Below are 21,302 nucleotides of genomic sequence, written 5' to 3' on the forward strand. Positions count from 1 at the left end.
TGAGTCCCATTCTCCCTCTCTTCCTCTCTGCTCTGCTCAAGACCTGATCTTGCCTTCTGCCTATAAAAGATCTTGTTGTATGAATTTATCAATTAAAAATAAAAATGCTAATAGCTTCTTTATCTTCTCACGGTTTCAGAGTTCTCTTGGTAATTGCACGTTGTGTACAGAAGAGACAGATATAAAGCAGCACATACACAGTCTACACATTCCAGTGGACTCATATATCCAGGTCTGCATTTGGCTATAACCCATCAGTAGAAAATCCTGATGAATGGCACAGGAAGAACAGATGGGAACCTGTCCCTTCAGACAGGCAGTACCTGCTCCACTCTGAATGCATTGGGCAGCCCAAATGAATGCAGCACTGAGATTACAGTGCTGATAATGTGACGTTCAATGTATATTGCACAGAACTTGCACAGAACTAATGGGATTTTTATCTAGTTTTGGCTTTTTAAATCTTGGTGTCTAAATAAATTTGAATTAAATATCTATTTATTTCTATTTTTGCTCATTTTTCACACTGCAGAATCAAAATGAAATAAATTATTTAAGCATCCGTGCAAAACAGAGAAAGATTTATGAGCGACAATGAGAAAAATGCACCTCCTCTGTAAAGGTCTGTACTCTAGTCCACAAAAACCTATTAACCATAGACATGGCTAACTGCAGGAGCTGTTCTGTTACCAGCAAATGGCTGCAAAGGTGCATTCCTTCATCCTGATGACTGCCAGCTGTAATTTCTGTGGTTGCACCTTTCCTCATATTGCCGGCACTGAGATTTAAACACAAGCAGAGGCAGCCTCCCTTTTAAAATGAGAAGTGTATTGTTAATTCTGCCATCATCCTATGATCCATTTTTCTTCATTTCATTCACTACCAAACTGTGAACTTTGTTTCCCAATTATTCCATCTTAATTATTCCACAAAGTGAGATCCTGAAACAAAACAGGAGGAGAAAAGCATCCCATGCATTTGTCTTTGTGCAAGTAGGGATGGAAGAAACCAGAGACGTCTGGAAACATTTGACATCTTTTTTTCTCCCTCCTTGTGTCAAGTTTTGCTCTGAGGGCAGTAGGCAGAGAAGTAGAGTCTACTCTTCAAGAAGTCATTTTCCTGAAACAGCTTGAGATGCTGCTTTTCAAATCATACGTTCTCTTTTTTAATCTACCTGATATAGAAGGATGTTTCTTTTCTATTTCAAATATTTTTTAGTCATGCTTCTAGAACTTTCCAGTGTAATGAAATAAAAACAAAAATAAGTTGCAACCCAGCATCTGAATGCTGCCAGAAGGAGAAAGTGATTCTAAGATCCTCAAACAGTGTTATCAGTAATACCTGTGCTAAGAGGTACCTTTTGGATCAAAGGTAGCTTTGGTGCAGGCTTGACAAGATATAACCTTGAGAAAAAGATCAGGAAGGCTTTTGTTCCACTGGTAGGAAAGAGAGTGATCAGATCAGTCCATTACAAAATATCATTCCTGTTCCCCAGCTCCACCAAGCTGTGTGAAGAAAAGAGGCATGTCTGTCTATACGTTACTCCTCACTCACATACTTGCATAGTCCTAGAGGGAAGAGCACAGTGTGCAGGTGCAGTATTCTTGACCCCACAGCTGCAGTTTGTTCATATTCAGCATCCTCCCATTTCTCTCCACTCACTTGCATCATTTTACGGAATAGGTCACGGCCTAGTTGTTGGATTTCTCTTCTAGCACTGATACAATTCATTTGATATTGCAAAGCAAGTCAGACAAAGCCAGTCCATGCCCAATTCTACCTGCTGTGGAGATTAGACTCCATGACAAACTCCATCTTCAGTGAAACTTGTGAGACATATCCTCAAATTCATCTAAGTACAGAATTCTCCTTCAGCAGTTCCCGTGGCCAGATAGAATTCAGCCTAAGGCACAATCAAACGGATTACTGCATCCCTGCAAACACTGAACGCCCTGACTCACATGTCTTACTGAGTCACAGCACTTTCTGTGCTGCCTTGCTGAAGCCAAGCAGACCTAAAGCCCAAAACAACTCCCCCTGCTCTTTCCTGGTGCCAGCACACTTCCTGCCATCACACCCAGCATATCTGTGGGAAAAGGCTGAGCGCCAGCATCCCTGCACTCTGGCAGACCCTGTGCTGTAAGAACAGCCTCTGGGACGTTCTGACAAGGCATGAGGTAAAGCAGCCCAGAGGCCACTCTACTCACACCAAAGGTCTGAGTGGAAGAAAGATGCTTCAAGTGACAAAGCCTGTAAAAAATGCCTTTGCTAGAGGGCAAATCTTTGGGAAACGGGAAGCCTATCCAAAGAAACTGGGATGTCCTTGTTGGCTTTCTTGCTTCGCAAGCTCAAGGGGAAAAGACAATGGATAGAAACCTGTAATAATATGAGGGATTTGTGAAGCAGAGGCAGAGGGCAATGAGCCCCCTGTACCACCACTCTTCCCACACCAGTATGACCTGCTGCTTCTGGGACTATTACGGGTTTGTGAGAGGAGCTTGACCTAGAAAAGTTGGAATCAGGAAAAAACGTCATACTGGTATTAACTGTCCTTCAGTCAGGATGTAAAAGAGATGAAAGAAAAGCAGGGTTTGCTCAGATAGCACTGACAGACTGCCCTTCCATGCAATAACCGAAACCACATCCTCAGTTTTAGATTGATTTTTGCCCCATTCTCTTTTTTTTCTATATTGACTATAAAAAATTAGTATAAAAAATTAGTAAAAAACCATTCCTGATGTAGTAACTGTCCATAATAAAGCACTTTCTATTTTAGTCTAATAGAACAGAGCACTGAGAATAAATTTGGGATTGGTGTACACTTACCTGTGAGGCTACTTAAGAGCAAACTGGGAGGACAGGGCAAAAAATGCATCTTCAGAAGTACTTCCCTAGGCACAGCAGGCAGTTTCCAGATGTGTACATTTCCATACAGAATCCAAACACGTACTGTAATGTCATTATCAATAAGGTTTCAAAGAGGCTAGCCTGTCCTTTTTTGAAGTCAAATATATCCAGTATGATGGGATGGAATTGTAAATTCTCTCTATGTTACTCATGCTTGAAGGAGCAATCCTGCTGGCAAAACTTCTGGGCATAGTGACAGTGCATAGTGATAAAAGAAGGCCCTGGCTGGTACAGCTTGTACCGCCCTGGAGCTAAGCAAACTGTATTGAAACCTTTTTTTTTTTTTGCTAGTGTAACTGTGTCTCAGCCCATTATTTTTCAAAAAAGTAAAAGATCTTTCCTAACCAACATTATAAATCTGTTGTGGACCCCTTCCTTCTCTATTTATCAAAATAAACTTACAGCAAAGCCATTCAGAGAGCAATGAGGTGGCTCTGAGATTCAGGTAAGCGTGCATCCACATTGCAAAAGGACCTAAGGCTGAGGAAGAAGCAGCCCACAGACTGTCAGCATTTTTCTTTCATTTTCTTTTCAAATATCAATGTACTACTACTTGTCAAAAGACAAGGCAGAAAACAAAAACAAAAGAACAAAAGAGGAAATTATTTAACCTCCAGGGGGCATATGGGAGTTATGGGAAATACACTAGGATGCAAAGGAAAGGTTGCGCCATGAAAAATTAAGCTTTCTTAAGTGATCTGTATGAGAAATATGCAGGTAACAGTGCTACGCGGTAAACTTGAAGCAGTGAACTGAGAACTGTGAGTTAGGGAAAACTGGTGTGTAAGGGAAGATTACGTCTTCAAGAGGTTCTATTAAGACACAGAAGGCTCATAAAGAGTCACAAGAAAAACAACAAAAATCAGTGTTGGCTGAGGAAACAAAAGCATAAGAGAAGCTCAAGGACTTACCACTTGGACCTGAGTTGGCGCAGCTAGGACAGAACCAAGAAGTCTTACAAAACCAATCCATCAGCAACAGTTCCTGGGTAATTCATGCTCAGTGTATTAACGATCACTAATATTATTAATGATCACTAATATTTTATGTTAATGTGTTGCTCGGACAAAAACATACACCTGCTCAGCCCTCCCATCTACAGGCAGTGGCAGAACTTCCAGCAGGAAGAATCTTAATCCGTTCTGTAACAATAAACCAGGTAATGTAGCTATTTAAACATCGGCAAAGGTTAGTACGGACAGAACTGGCTGTAATTTCACACATTACTTGGTTAAGTAAAGAACTAAAATACTTGGCTAACATATTAAAGCTACAGTTTCCTTTGCCACATAATATTATTGTATCAACGGCCAATAGAATCTTCCTTGTTTTATATGTACTTTAAGTGGTTTAGGAGTGCAGGTTACTTTTTAAATGGTGTTTATTTATACAACAATTCTGCTTTTTTTCCTCTGAGTACTTTTCTTGCTATTAGTCAGATTTCCTAAGGAAACAGTCAGTGAGGTATTACTGTCTCTCCGTAAGTCTCTCCTCCTCACTGTTTCTCAGAGCAAGTTTTGTGCCACTAATCCAGTGTTACCAAATGCCTATGGTGCAGTCCATGTCTTAGACATGCAGTAAGAAACCCTGGCTGGATAATGGGGATAGCAAATTGAAATTAAGGCTGAAGATGACAGGTTGACAATTGGACTAGAAGATCTCAGTGTTTTTTTTCCCACCTTAATGATTCTGTGGGTCAAAGACAATACAGGGGAGAAAGATGAACCTTTAGGTGAGCCATCTGGCACTGCTTTTCTGGAGAACTACGAGTATGAGGCAGGGAGTCAACTCTGCCATTGCTCTCAATCAGCCAACCTATGGACTACTACTCGCCCAGCTGCCTGGGGAGAGGGAGGAGAGAAAGAGAGGCACACAGACAAATAGACATGAGGGAATCTAAAAATAACAGAGGAGGAAGGTGCAGCAAGTATGTAAGAAAACTGGAAAAAGAAAGACCTCCAAACAGTGACCGGGACCTGAAAATAATTGGAAGTACTGTAGGGAAACATGGAGATACAGAAGACTTAAGTACAGCTCTGGATTTAGGGAACATATGAAATTGTAAGAAACAAGGTCTATTAGTTCAGCTGATCATGAACAATCCATCTGTGTCCCCTTCTATGCTTTGTTGTGGAATATTTCACTTGCATTAAGGTTAAGCAATAAGCAGGCTGAAACACTGCCCACAAAATCTTAACCTGGAGAAATCATTTGCAGGCAAGTTTCTTGTCTCAGGCAGTCTCTTTAAAAATGAAATTAACTCTGCTGGGTTAATTCAGATTTAACTGAGTAACAATGCATTAGGATGTTCCTTCTTACAGATTGTTTTCATGTGCTGAACTCCATGTCTCTTTCCGAATACTATCAGTCTGTTGAAGGAAATGTCTAAATGTTTAACATTGCCCACAGAGTTAAAGTTCAAAGATGAATCATAAATTTAATCTTGAAAGGCGAACTGTCTACAATTTCACAGAACAACTAACTCCTTTCTCCGCAGAAGATGACAGCTGCAGGCCTCTTCATGGTTCCCAATGAGGATGAACATGTCTGGGGTCACTATTTCAGCAGCTAAGTGCAGAGGTCCTCAGATAGCACCTATTTCCCTGCTCTGCCTCCAAGTCACTGTAGCACGCACTGCCAATATGGTGTTTAAGTCACATGATAACAATTTGTCATAGTTTCAGCTGGGATAGAATTATTTTCTTCAGAGTGTCTGGTATGATGCTATGTTTTGGTTCCAGGAGAAAAGCAATGTTGATAACACACTGATGTTTATAGTTGTGGCTGAGCAGTGATGCACAGAGCCAAGGCCATTTGCAGCGAAGGATCAAAGCAGCTGAGAGGGAAGACAATTAGAGCAGCTGACTTAAAATGGCCGAAGAGATATTCTATGCCATATGGGATCATGTGGAAGGAGTTTTGAAGGGGGGTGGGCATTCATATCTCTGTCTCTCTTCTGCTGCTCAGGGGGCTAGTTGGGCATCAGTTGGAGAGTAGTGAGTAATTGCTTGGGCATCACTTGTTATATACATTTATAAGTGTGTATATATATATATATGTATGTCATCATTATTATTCTTTTCCTTTTCTCTTAGTAAATAGTTTTATCTCAACTCAGGAGTTCTATCATGTTGGTTTTTTTATGTTCTCTCTGCCATCCCACTGTGAAAGGGGAGAGTCAGCAAACAACTGCGTGGTGCTCAGCCACCTGGCCAGGTTAAGCTACAACACATCTCTGTTGGCTAAAACTCCATTTGTGTACCTTCATCTAAGAAGAATCAGATTGCAAATTATTGACTACATGAAGTGTGTGCGTGCCTTGCAGATCATCAATCATCATGACTATGAAAGGCATTTTTTTTTAGCAATAACAGGTCTCACAGAGGCACTGAGGTCACTCTGGATTCTGCATATTCAGAGGCCTGATCTTTTTCAATATTCATGTCAGTTTTGTCTAAGATTCCTGGACACATCTATACAGAAGCCACAGTTTCCAGATCCAAAATGGCCATACAAAACATTGTTTTACGATAGTACTGGGAGAATTCTATACAGGTTCATCTCCACAAAAAGGAAAAACAAACATTGTGGATCACTGTCTCAGAACTAACTCTACTACAGCTAAATAGAAAGCAGCATATGGGGAAAAAAAAAAAAAAAAAAAAAAATTAAAAAAAGAATACCTTGATTTTTAGATGGAAGATACTGTACCTGTCCTGTTAGGCCAAGATCACCCTACTGCCCTATTGATAAAGTGCATATGTATGAAGGCAGAGAGAAGGATAGAGTAGTACACGACAACTGGACTGCTGCATGTTGGTGAAATTATGTTGTGATGAAATAATCACAGATTATGCACTCCTTACAATTTAGGGAAGTTTTCAGTAGCAGCAAAATAGCATCGTGTAAATTCTACCTACATCCCAAATGTGTAGGCCTGCATGAAGCCTGTTTCTTGTTCTCACTATTCAAAAATTACATGTTCTGAGTTCACTTAACAGTAGGTAGTAATAATACATAAAATTCCATTCATAATATGCAGTGTTTTAGAAAGAAATGTAACATGGAATCAACAGAGCTATGCAGGTCTTTATGATGTGACAGACATTGTAATATTAAAATATGGTACATTTTACTTAGCTTGCTCAACTGCCAACATAAAGATGCACTACAGAAAATGGCACCTCATTAAATACGTTCTTCTCCTTTGCCTACTCTTTTCACAGGCACATACCCTAGGAACACATTCCCTCTTTGAATAAGCAGCATTTTTATGGAATAAATGTTGTGAACACTAGAAGAAGGCTTCAGATTCATGCTTGTAAGCATTTCGAAAACAGTGGTGAACTCTACATTTAGTCTAGAGATGAGTTGTAAAAACCTGTGACACACTGGAGAGTAAAAACATGGTCTTAGATTAAAAAAAAATGAAAAATATAAAATACCATCCTATTTTTCACAGAGAAAACATCATCTTATCAGAAATTCCAAAATAAGACATTTGTGACATCTTAGCCACTTGATAATGTCTTATAGTGAGGTACAGCATAACCCTTTACTGCTCACACCTGTGCCATGCACTGCTGCATCTGTACAGACTGTGTCTCCACTTCAGGCTGGAAATAAGCACAGTGACTCTTAAAATCTGGCCTGGAAAGCAGAAGCACAAGGAACTGCAGTGTGAAGATATGTGGGCAGTCTGCATGTGCAGAGTCCCACAGACGCTTTGGATGCTTTTGGGATTTGGACATCCAGAGGCACTGTACTTTCTCCACCATGGATTTGCCAGTGTGTTCTAATATTCTTAATTCAAGGATCTGTACACTATGCTTACAAGAATGGCAACAATAGACCCAGAATTAAATTATTGATACTTAACCCTTCTGGGTTTGTTTTTTTGTTTGTTTGTTTTTGTTTTAAATGTACATTTATTAAAGCACTACAGGTCACAATGCTTAGACTGGATCGTAGTTGACTTCCAAGCTGCCAATACTGTATAACATAACTGTCAGATAGGCTGGCAACACTGATGCTGAAATAATCAAAAAAGTAGTATATTCTGCAGCTTAGTCATGATGAGAACTGATTCCAACTTTCCAAATACTTAAAATCTTAACCTTTGCTTTGTAATCTGAATCGTAAGATGTTTTATAAATACATCAATATCTCTAGCAGTAAATGACAATTTTACTTTTTCTTTAACCCAAATTCACCTGAACCAGGTGAGAGCTCGAGGTATCACAGTGCTGTTTAGACTCACCTTTCCAAAGCTGGCGGCATTAACAGGTTGCGTGTCATTTTTCTCACAGAAGTCCAAGTAATGCATGTAGAGAGCACTTCGAGGAATGCAAACACCTTCCGCAATCTCGTAGTTCTCCTCCAGCCTTAAAAAGCAAGTATCAAACAGAGAGCACTGCAAGTATGTTGGATGTCCTGTATGGTGAACTGTGTGCAAAGCTGCATCTTTAAGACCAAACACTACAGCCTCTGCTTTTCTAGTCAGTTTTCTCTGTTTCGTTCTTAAGTACAGAGTCCAATGACAAAGCTTGCTTATAATTTGCTTTCTGCTTTCGATCAAATACGTAGATTGTGAGTTCTTAGAGTCAACAGGAGATTTGCACAAAGGAATATTATTCTGTGGTCATGTTCCAAAGTACTATTTTTTTTTAAATACATATTATCACATAACGCCTGTTGAACGAAACCAAACACTGGGTGATAGGCAGCATTTCCTCATTTTTACAGGACAGTCACCATTGGTTCATGACATCTTTTCATTCCTGTCCATCTACAGAATTCCTTACCTGGAGGAAGCAAGCGCGGCTGAAACAATTTGTTTGCAAACACCAACAGATGTGCATAAAACTATATCTGTAGAATAAATTCTTGCTATTGTTGATTGATTAAGAGAAGAAAACAAGAGTCCATGATCTGCTGAATGCAGTAGTGAAATACCATCCTCCTTTGCATTGTAGAAACTATAGTAACTCACTTACACACACAGATACAACCATTACATTCTAATTATGCATCACATACATGAATGAGCAACTGCTTAGTGTTTAAAATATGGAATCGTAGCCACTGCCAATCGATAGATTAGAAAAATATTTATCTTGAAATCATATTCTTATGATTGCTGACCCAAAGAATTTGAAGAGCTCTTTACATACGCACAACTTTAAAACCCAATCTTGTCACCCATGGTAGCACACTTGTTCTTTTAAATTGCAAGTGTGCTCATCTGCCTTGCTGGCTGTGAGAAGAAACTTCTTCTTAAACTATAAAATAAGTATATTCTCAGAAACCTTCAGTTTTACAGTAAATAGGCCCCTCTCATATGATAACTGTACAATACCTTTTCAAATATCTAGTTTCACTCTTTCGTTGCCTCTTCCAGGTCTTATCCTCCTTCCATTTCAGTTATCACAATCATTTGTGACTGCAAACTATTTTAATAAGATATCCGGCCAGATGAATGGAATCAGTTTGTATGGGCAACATCTATTCTTCCTTGGTTTCTACAGGAATATCATCACGGCATCTTTCCTCAAATTCATAGCGCTTTAACAAAACCCTCTTTCAAAACCTGGAGAGTTCGTTTGTATACTATAGCTGCTAATTGGAATGTCAGCTTCCGTGACCAAGACAGGACAGAAAGAAAAGCAGTTAATTATTTCTGCTCATATCTGATGAATTTTTCTCTTTTTCTCCTCTCTTTCACAGAGAATCATTAGTCTGACACCGAACAATGCTCCATTATACCTGAACTTTTTTTTTTAATGATCAAAACCCCATCTTGCTCCACTTCTTTTATTTTCCTGTCTTTTATGTAACAACTTTATCATGTTTTGAATTCAGCCTCATTCTGCAGTGTCGTAGGAAGATAATGAACTCAACCTGCTACCTAACAAATTTCTATCAGAAATAATGTATATATAACATTTTAAGTGCCCCAATAAAGCCGCATGAAATCCAGTAGTTCACAGTAAGACCTTTTGTACCACTACAGTATAGCAAGAAAACCCCTAAATCCTTCCACAGTAGTGACAATTTTACCTGTCTCTATTAGTGTTCCCCCCTTTATATTTACATACTTCTAGAATAAACGACATTATTATATATCAGAGTTGTGTTCATAGTGTAGTCTTGTTTCTAGGTTGGAAGGCAACAGAATAGCTGTGATGTTATCATTTCTAATTACACAAAGGATGCTGGAATAGATAATTTGAGGTATTATAACTGTTTCTGTAAAACTGCTAATCTTGGGAGAATCCATTGACTAAAGTGTGCTTTACTTTTTTCTTTTTCTGTTCTTTTTTGGCATGTCGTAGAAAATGCAATAATTTTTTGTTTGTTTCACCGTCACAACATTGTTATTATTTTGTTCACCAAATAATTGTAAGCCACCAAACTGCATGGACTTGAGCTGTCTTGGCTTTTGATAATTCAGTGTTGAGAGAATTAGACACACACACACCCCAAATCGAAGTGAAATTACACTACAGTTTGGTCAACCAGCTCGCCAGGGAAATAAGGGCAAATGTTTGAGAAGACTACTTAGCAAGCTGTAGCTATGCAGATAATTATGAACACAGGAACAAGAGAGAAGAACAGAATACTAGGTATTTGAATCTTCATGCCTTAACAGTTAACATTTAGGCTGGTGCATGTTCCTGGACGATAATTTGGCAGAATGACTGCATTTACCTGGCCTTTCACTTCATTTTGTGTCATCAGCCAAACTAAACGAAGCAAAAAAACATCATTCTTATTTCCAGGAAAGATATCTAGCCAGGCTGACAGTCAGCCAGACACACTTCTAAATCCTCAGCTAGATCTTCTCCTCTTTTATAGTGTTCAGTGTACTTCCCATTTGGAGAGGCATAAACATTACAGATAGATCCCCATGGGATTGGCGTTCTCTCTTTTCACTAAGATGTCGGACAAGAAATAAATAATAAAAGCAAAGTCAATACGAATAATATGACAAAAATTACATATTTCTCTTACGATTTGCTTCACTTTCCCTGCCACTTTCCTTCTTTTTCCTTGCTACTGACATTTCCTCTGTTTCTTTTCTCCACTGCTCCCATGACTCCATTATTTATGAATGATAGTAGCACCTTACAGTAAAAAACAGAGACAGGAGACTTAGGTGGTGCTTCCATTTGCCAGAGCAAGATAATTTCAGTACCTTGCCCTTGGAATCTAGGCAGTAAGTTATCCCAGAACTTCTAGCACTTGAATCTTGCTTAGAGATTCCTGCAAGAAGGTAGGATGCATGCTTACTCGAGGCATATTCAGGTAAATTTCATTTTTCATCTTTTCTGACTGTGCAAAAACTTGATTTGAGCCCTGAGCAGGCAAAACTGTCGAACAAGTAGGGCCAAACCTGTGGGAAACAATCAGTGCAGCTTTTGCACAGTGCTGACCACAATCATTTACCAACCTATGGGTTGCTATGTGCTACCACAGTACAAATAACCTGATGGTAATGTGTCTGGCTGGAAACATCTTCACTCCCAAAACAAGCTTTCTGCTTTATAGCATTTTGATCACAATGTTTGAGCTTCTAACTTTATTTTAATGTAAGAAATGCAGAAGCATGGTTTCTCCAGGCAACCCCAATTCAAAGCTGCAGTACTGAGACAGAAAACTGTATCGAAGCCAAGAAAAAACTTTCATATGAGACAGCTACTAAGCTGGCAAGCTATTACCTGTAGGTCTATTAACAAGTGAGTAAATCATATTATTCAGTTTGACATTAGCTAAAGAAGTTAAACTTGAAAATGTCAGTGATTTCTGTTTCCTCATGTGTTTTGAATGGAAAATGGAATGAAGGATATTGCAGATGCTCCATAAGTCTCAAAAGGGACAATTTCTAACCTACCAAAAAGTGTAGGAAGCATTACACAACAGGCAGGTAGTAAGCCAATCCACTAGCAAAGGGGAAGGGAAGATGACGTAAGCAGATTTTCTTTTTTCTTTGCCCAAAATTCTGGCATTCTATTGCAAAAACTGCTGAATGAGTATTAGTGTTTGCCCCACATTCCAGCAGGGCTCAATATCCCAGGAGTTTAGGGATTTGCTAATCTTTATGACTGAGGAAGCTTGAAAGTATCTGGCAAAAGACCGTTAAGAGTATTTGCATGTTTTCTGTTGGGAACATATCACTGGCATGTTCTGATGAACTCTGACTTCTTGGCTACTATGCTATCTGCTCCTGTGGAAAAGACTCTTCACTGAATCTGCTGCAAAATAAACTCTGTTCTGAATTTGGACTGGTAAGCCATGGCTATTATTTCATTTTATCCAGATCATTCTCACGTGAATAATAGAAAATAAGAAAATACATCTACATAATTTCCCTACTATTTTATTAATTTTTTTCTCTATAGTCACTCCCCTTCTTTATTCACATTTCCAAAGCTTCTGAAAGCATCTTGGTTGTACAAATATGCAAAAAGAAGTAATCATTCAGAACTAAGAGCCTTTATTTATATTTACATATCTCACTATTTGCACTGAAAGTGTCTGCAAATTCAGAAAGGCAAAATATTGAATATTTGCAGCAACTTATTATGAATCCTCCTACAGATTTTGGTTTTTTGAAATCTAAAATTTAACTGATTAACTTTAAAGAGAACGTAAATGGAATTGTCTGAATCTCATGAACTGATTGGTTTATTCTTTGCTATTTATTCTGTTAGGTTTCCCAAGAGGTTCACAGAAGAAAAAAAATCATTTTTCTAACATTCTCTTAAAAGCAAAAAAACCCACCAATCTAATCCTAAAAGAACTACCTACAGGTGATGCAAAGACCTGCCTTCAAAAGATTTAAAGCAATCTAAGGAGCATGAGATTTCAGATAGCATGCTCTGAGGCTTGGCAGACTTCTCTGTAACAGATCTCTGTTCTGCCAGATAGAAGAACCTCCTGGAAAATGATCGATCACTTGTCATCTTCTGTGCTAATGTCTAAGATTTCATTTTAGTAAAACAGTCAGAAAAGGTAGACATCGTCACACACTGAAGCAATCACATGTCTCAAGCAAAATTCTCTGTATTAGTTTTCTTTTTGTAGTAAGTACAACAAAGAAGATGAACCACAAATTACCAACTGGCAAGGTGACAAGCAAATATGGCAACTGGGTTTTCTAAACTGTATCAGAGCTCTCTTATATTCAAATAAATCTCATCAGAGTAGGATATTTGTTGAGAAGCATTACATAGGATGCTAATGAGCAAATTAAATACATACAGTAAAACTATCTTTAAAATTCTATAAGATGTCCAAGATCTCTATCCACTTCCGTTCAAAAAAAGATAAGGAAAGATTGTAACAGGTCACCCTGTTTTTTTTCAAAGGCATCTTACCATTGCAGAGTAGCGGGAGTTGAGTGTGGTTTCGATGCTCTATTATTTTCTTTTTCCTCATCTGTTAAGAAACAAAAGAATACTATTTAATTTCAGTGAGAACTACTCAGGCAGTGTGAAGCTGTAAGGGATTATCTGATCAAAAATGTTCTGAAGTGTCAAAGCTTTCCCAAATTCTGACTGAAGAGTAGAAATGTAAACTCGATGCTCCCTAAGTTATTATCTACAGATACTGCTTAAGACAACAAAGCTTGCAAACTTCTCTCACAGCGGGAGTGGGGTGTTGTGTAGACATGATGACACTGGAAAGCATAAGTGTATATAAAAAAGAGAGAATCTTGAATCTCTAACAACGTGTCCAAATACAAAAAAACACTTTCACCACCTTTAATGGAACAGCTGCCTAATCCAATCTGCTTTTTCTTTATCCTTCAATTAGATGAGGCATTTAACCTTATGGTTTTCTTCTACTGTTGTGATCCTGACGTATGACAAACACTAAGTGTTTGTAAATTTACAAAGCTTAATTAAAATTGAAGATAAAAACATTCTGTAATACAGTTTATTTCTTTTCAGGTAATTTTCTGATGATAGTATTCTCTATTTACTCTCTGTTAACTCTTTGATTTGCTGGCTTTCCAAAAAGCTTGATAAAAGATGAATAAAGACATTGAAAGTAGAACTGTTTTAAAAGATTGGCTTTTTTGCCAGTTCACATTAGTTCTTTTAAGAAAAAAGAATAGAAGTATATATAGAATAATTCCTATTAAACCGTGATTTGCAAAGTGTATGAAGCTTCCTAATTGAGAGTCTGAAGCACAACCAGCTTCTCCAGAAGGCTGTTCTATGGAAAGCACTGTTGCTTCAGGTCCAGTTGGCTATTTTTACAACTTTGTCCCCAACGAATGCACAAAGAGTAGAAAGCTTAGATACCTAAATGAGGTAAAACCACTGTATTGTTACACTGCATTGCTAGAATCATTTCTTTGTGCAATTAATTTTTAGAAATTACATAAGCCAGCTTTTAGGATGTCGAACTTTAAGGCAGGCAGAATATCTCCTCAGAGTACCAGACCCATTTGGGAGGTCTATTGTGCAATGCCAACAATGGGCACACAGAAATAAAACCCCGCTTCAGAACACGCTACCTCCGCCCCTCACATCACAGTGCTTCTTCCATGACATTCAGTGTTAACTGAACATCATCTAGCCAGGGAGGCCGGGCCCTGAACATCAAGAAAATCCAAAATTACAGTTATCCACAGACACTGGGGCAGCCCCTCTTCTACATCTGCATGACAATGGGCCTCTAATTATTGGCCCGCACACTCCTTCCTTGCCTTTCTTGGCCCGCTTTTATTCAGCCCGAAGGACCAACATACACATTTCAAATCAGTTTTAAATTGTGTTTTTCGTTTGTTTTTCCTAAACAAATGGTCCGCATGCAACAAACCTTGGGCACACAGGGCCTGAATGCCGAGCGGCCACTGCAGGTTGCATGAACACAGCCTGGACTTTGGGAGACAGAGCAGTGCAGCACAGACTTAAACCAGAGATGGATAAAATAGTTGGGGCCATACCCACAGTTAGTCTCAGCAATTTATTGTGGGCTGTAAACTGCTTGTGAGATGGGGGAGTTGCCCTGGTTTTGTTAAGGAAATAAAGCTGGCAGCCATGGGAGCGAGCGAGCCTGGCAAACAGGGATGGGGATGGGTATGCGAGCATGGGAGGTCACCAGTTTGCCACCAGTCACTGTAAGAGCAGCACCACAGCACCTTCCTGTTGACTGTGCAATTTTCTGGCCTTTGACAGTGCATGAGAGACATCACAGTGAGATACAATAATTGAAGCTGCTGCTCCTGTGCACTGGCAATGTGCAGGGGCTCCGTCTCAGCCCTGCCACCTTCTTATTCAGAATAAGGTTATTGCTTCCCAGTTGAAAGTCGTCTGTTTTCTTAATCACCTTTTCCTCTGTCAGTATCAAACCCTTACACACTGCTTTAAGTTCACACTGTGGCTTAAACTTCATTGGAAATTGCTAGGGAGGTACAAACTGAAAAGGCTGGGTGCCACTGATCTCAGTAACCACTGATGTAACTAAGATGCAGTAATCCTAAACTGCCTCTGTCTGTGAAGCCAACAGGTGTTACAGTTCCCCCACCAACCTTCTCCCCACTCCAAACAGAACTTCTGATTATATTTAGTGATTTAAGGGGGTTAATATGCAAAGGTCTATCACTTACACTAATGAGATTTGATCTTCCCCTGCATATGTGGCACTCTATCACACATCAAACCAATATCCAAATTAATAATTGGTCTCCGCATCCCTTCTACCCATCCTTTGGCTGTTTCACAATCACATTAAGACCCGTGAACAGGTGTTTTACCTAACCTGCCCTCAGACACTCTCCAAGCCATCCATAGTCAATCAGTTCCTCTCATAGAAGGATGCGTTTTAACCACAAAAGCTAATGGTAAGATCACAAACTACAGTTTAAATCCCTTTTCTCAGCTGTGTATGTTTCCCAGTGATTCTTCAAGATGCTTCAGCACCCTCCACTAATTGGCTGTAACAAGTAGGAGAACAATGTACTTTGAACTTCTTTGCAAAACTTCTCTGAGACTCGCTTTCCATCAAAATATTTAGCGCATGAGCAACTGCATTTTCAACACAATTAAAATATTCATAATCTTTCCCATATCTTCCCCAGAATCAAGCCTCTGCAAAATAATATAGAACTTTTATTCATTTTCTGCCTATGGGCCAGATATCAGCTAAAATGTTTCTCATTTTCACTAGATTTTGGACAAAATATTTATTTTTATTAAATAGATGGATAGAGTTGTACATAGGGTAAGAATGGATGAGATCTAGAAATATAATCATTCAGTATTAAATATAAGAGTGTTGTACAACCATATAATCTCATTCGATAATTTACAAGCAGAACAATAGCTATCCCTATTCCTTATACTTTATTTGGTAGCAGGGCACCTAATGGTTTCCCTACTGAGCAGGGAATGTTTTGTGTAAGTCTTGACTCAGGCCTGGTCCCCGAATTGTTTGTACTGCATCAAAGATATAAAGAATACTGTTCTCCCTTTTTCTTTTCTTTTTCTTTTCCTTTTCCTTTTTCTTCCTGTCATTTTATCAGAACCCCTCACAGAACCACTGTGTGCTGAAAGGAACCTTTAAAGTTAAATACTTTAAAAATCTAATCCATTTTGTAAAGAAGAGAAGTAATGACATGGAAAAGAAGTCTTGTTTCAAGACACTGTCAAAGAACAGACATCACAGTTCTTCTCTGACAAATGCTGAAGGACTTAAAGACATCAGCAAACTAATGTTGATGTTCATCTCTGTCATAACTACAGTGGAATTAGAGCTCTTCCTTGCACTGCAAAGGTTAACAGAAGAGTCGTGTACTTTCCCGGGCTGCTTGTACTTGTCTCAAAGAACCTCCACGAAGCTAAGACAGTTTTAGTAGCTTTATCTGAATAAAATCCTTCACATAGTTCACACACCTCCACATTTTTCAGATGAATAGCCCCTGCCCCTCTAGCCTCAGCAGCCCAAGTTCTGACTGTTCTCAAAAGTGATTTGCCCTTTGCTAACATGAATTAAGGGATGGTAAGAAGCTGCTTAACCTCATACTTCCATGTAAATGTAAGCAAGATACAGCCTTGTTAGCATGAACTCTGTGCTTTAAAAAGTAATGTGATTCCTTTTAAACTACCTGAGCAACATAGAAGTGTAGATCCAATTCAATAAGCATGACTGGGAAATCAAGAATTTTTCCTCAAAGAAAATGTCAACAAATCAAGTAGCTCTTCTTTTAAGTGAATGTTTTTCAACCAAAGGAAAGGTAGGTTAGTTCAAGCAAACAAACAAAAAAGCAAAACTATTTGATAAGATTTCCATTTTAAGCAGTTTCAACACTGATTTTAAACACTCCTTTTGAAGAGGAAAAAGTAGCATGAATCTTTTATCTTTTCTGAATTGTCTACGCATTCATATTCCAAAATATACAAAATAATTTGGACAAGGAGCCCTTCCACTTCATCACATAACATCATGACTCCTTGCACAGAAAACTGAAGTTGAAACTTTCATAATCCTTAAATTGTATTCTTTCATACCCCTATTTCAATTTTGGAGAATCTGGCTTGAGCAGATTCAGAAAATGTTTTTTTCTTTCCAATTTTAGATATGAGATCGTACCATTCCATCTTCCTGTTGATCTTTTGACTAGCATGTGGAAGTGGTGAAAGGAGAAATACTTAGAAAACTGGAAACTGAAGTAAAATTATCCTATAATTTTTATATTAGAGTGCAAATGCTTTGTTTTGGGAAAACACATAAAAGGTCCCAAGAGGGTAAGAAGCACTCAAAAGCAGCAGTGAGCATTGCTTTACAACGTCATACAGGTTCAACGGACCTGGAGACCGGGAGGAAAATGGAAGAGTGTAAAGGACTTCTGTGGCCCAATGTACAGTTCTGTCATGTGCTCCAACAGTAGAAAAGGTTAGAGTGAAACTATCACTTGTCCTAAAACCCTATGAACTGTAAAAACATGCAAGAAAAAATAAGTCATAAAAGCAGGCTGATACTGAGTAAGAAATCAGTGGAAATCTTCACAGTCTTCCTTAATGGATGCACATATCCACCCTCCAAAAAAACATTAACAGAAAAACAAAGCCACATTTGCTCTACTAGCATCCAACCAAAAACTACCTGATGTATTTAGGAAAACAAACAAATTCAACATCACCAATAAATCAAGAGGAAGATGAATGATGCCTTATTTTGGCTGTGGATGAAAACAGGAGATCTGCTGACCACAGCAACTTGACCACCATTCTGAGAAATTCAAAAGTCATGTAGGTTTCCCCAAAATATGTTGTCTCCTGCTGCTTGAAAGTGTATGACAGAAGCTGGACAAAGATGGACATGATGCTTTGGAAACTTCTTGGGCACTGTTAGGAAAACCCAAAGACTAGGAAGGACCACATAATATGATATGATTCTTCCTAAGGGGAAACACCTACTTTTTTCTAGATTTCATAGATTATTGGTCTTTTTGTTGCTAGGCAAATGGCTTATTTTTCTTTCCTCCTCTTCTCTTACTCCTCTCTTTCGTGCACACAAAAACAAGGATGGCTTTTCAGGTGAATTAATTCTCTGATCTACACTGCAAAAATGTCAGTATTTGTACAATGGAAACAGCTGGATGAACTGGTTATAAAAAGGAAGCAGGATTAAACGAACACTTTCGTTCTCATTTGAGTTTCCATCATGTACTGTGACAAAGCATTCTGCACACAAAGTGTGGGATACATTCAGTTACGTATTTATCAGTTTTACATTTGCTGCCACGTGTTTTCATTACTTTTCCCTTAATTCCAGCACCAGAAGACAGAATGAACAACCATCCTGTCTCCTCAGTGCTGCTCTGTGAAATACCTGCTCTTAACCACGACAGTAGGTTCACCTACTGACTCTGGGGACGTGAAAGTTTTTCTGTGCACACATTCAAGCCATAAGCACATATAACAAACTGCTGCTAGTTTTGCTACAACCTATGTAGAGTAACAAATCTAAAAAAAGAGTATAGAAGGAAACTCATAAAATAAACTGTGTTGGTTTGGTTTTTGGGTTTTTTTTGTTTGTTTGTTTATTATATAGCTAATGGTATTAATTTATTACTCTGATACTGCAAGTCTAAGGAAAAGCCCACTGAAGTCAATAGAATCAAATCATGCATTCAGACTCCATTCAGAATCAGAAGTCACATCTCAGTCATTACAGATTATTTCTGTCACATTCTTAGAAACATCCAATAGAGTAAAATGAATGTAATAAGTTGCACAAAGGTTGTCATAAAATGCAAATTAACAACCATATGTTTTATTTTTTTCAGTACCATTTGCTAATTTCTTATTTAGTCAAATAAAAACAGAACACCTCAAAACCCAAACCTGCCAAGTGTTATTATCTTTGAGGATTCTCTTCTGCTGTTCTTAGTATGGGAATCATGTTTCTAACACCTTCTTTCTTCCTCAGAAGAGATATCTCTTCAAAAGAGACTCCTGGGCAAATAAGCGCAAGACCCCAACATAGAAAATTCTGTGATCAGCTGAAGCTTTGTGCTGCAAGGCATGTAATTCTACAGTGATACCAAAGAGCAGTTTTCTTAAAATGAAAAAAAATAAATGCAAAAATGGATGATCAGCATTAAGATGTATTTAAAAATTCAGTTTCAAAACTTATGTCTTTATGTCTTATGTCTATACAAAATTGTGTCTGTCTGAATGGAAGAATTCATTTTGCATTAATATCTTGTAACCAAGTAATGCTGAAAGTATAGAAATGAAAAATGACCCTAAGAGTATTTTTCTTCACACAACGTAAGTAAAATAGAAATCAAACAAAAACAAGATGGTAAACTAAAATTTGTATTACAATTTTAAATAGAAAAAAAAAGGTTATTTTGAGGTATTTGGAGGTACTTATAATTACCTGCTCTTGTTAAAAAAAAAAATAAATCAAGAGCTAAAATTACTTTAAGTAGGAGAAATGAGAAAAAATAGCTAGTGTGAAATTACCTACATTTATAATTGTTTACTCTCAATGACTAAAGGGAAGCAATACCATGATTCAATATATGATTTTTTTTAATCTGACGATTTTTTACTTCTTAAAGAATTTATTTGTGTGACTCAGTATTGAACAACAATTATTTTTTTTCCTGTATTTCAACTGCCTGGTGTTCACCAGTGAAAAGCAAAACAGATACTTTTAGTCATGAGCAACTGCTAACAGTGCATTTTAGAGGTCACCCAACCTCTATTCAGGGACACACACATTCTTCTGGATGTTTTAACTCATAGATGGTATTAGTTCTTTTAAACAATGGGAAGTAACCAGTGTTCCAGCAAAAACACCGATAAAACTTTTGGACGTGTCAGAGAGCCAACTCTTCAAACTACTGAGTACCAAAAATACTATGAGGAGATACATATATGTAATAGAAGGAAATTAGCACTTAGACATTTTAACATGCACTCCGAATTCATGAAAATTTACTTACTTTCATCATTAGAAACGTTCCCCAGAGAGGTGTGATTGGAATAGCGTTTGTTTTCACTTTCATTGAGACACCGTTCAATCCAACTCTCTGCAAAACAACAAAGTTGCTCTTTTTGGTGTTTGTCTTTGCATAGAAAATAAACTTCCAACACATTAAACTAAATAGAGCGCTGTTTTTCAACAGATGGTCATCTGTAGCATTTCTGTTAAAACAAGCTCAGATGGAGGTTCTTTAGCAAGAAAATCTTTTCAGCTTTCACACCCAGCTGTTGCTTTTTGCCGGCTCTTTTAGTTGGGATTTTTTTCTTGTGTGTTTTCTGTGTTTGTTTTTTGTTTTGTTTTTGTTTTTACAACAACAGAGGCCAAAACACTTCCGTGTATACAACAAAGGTCTTTACGATTTTCTCTCCCCTCCCCATCACTTGATGTATTAAAAAAATAATTACTGCCTCGTGAGCAACTGAAACACACCAACTGCATTGATTTCTATGTCTTTGTCTGGCAGACTTATGTACCTGAACATTTCCAGTGCTCTTGTGAGGGTGGTTCGCACATGTAAATCATTCCTACGGATTTTTGTTACAGTGGGGCTCAAACTGTGCTCACTGAAATCCAGTCTTACAACCTCCTTTGTGCTGCTGGATTCTTTGGCTCTACCGAGATCATTTCCAGGTACGAGACCAAGGTACCAAGTCAGGAGCCCTTGTGCTACTGAAACCTTTGTAAGTCCTCAGCTGCTCCCATCCTCCCTCTTTTCTTACTTCCTATTTATTCCCCCCAGTCAGACAAAGTGCAGCATTACATCGATTTGACTCTGCTGTTCCTCCTTCTGGAAGTTATAACATACACCCCCTGATGATTTTAGAGGATGCACCAGGCTCAGCAGAATTTACTGTTACAGATCTTCAGGGCAAAAGTCACAC

At 38.3% G+C, this 21,302-nt stretch overlaps 1 protein-coding gene across 1 annotated transcript in view; it reads right to left on the minus strand.

Moving 5' to 3' along the window:
• The window catches only part of RFX4 (regulatory factor X4), a 74,557-nt gene extending 53,614 nt beyond the window's left edge, over window positions 1–20,943 (minus strand). The window contains exons 1-4 of the mRNA XM_042838075.1: window positions 20,895–20,943; window positions 20,381–20,467; window positions 13,287–13,347; window positions 8,168–8,291 (exon numbers count right to left, since the gene is read on the minus strand). Of these exons, the coding sequence (XP_042694009.1) occupies window positions 8,168–8,291; window positions 13,287–13,347; window positions 20,381–20,467; window positions 20,895–20,943 (321 nt within the window). The remainder of the gene's footprint in view (window positions 1–8,167; window positions 8,292–13,286; window positions 13,348–20,380; window positions 20,468–20,894) is intronic.
• Between the last annotated feature and the right edge of the window lie 359 nt (window positions 20,944–21,302).

Source organism: Centrocercus urophasianus, unplaced genomic scaffold (assembly GCF_019232065.1).
Source record: "Centrocercus urophasianus isolate 14NV4802_14NV808 unplaced genomic scaffold, USGS_Curo_1.0 seq_73, whole genome shotgun sequence".
NCBI classification, from domain to species: Eukaryota; Metazoa; Chordata; class Aves; order Galliformes; family Phasianidae; genus Centrocercus; species Centrocercus urophasianus.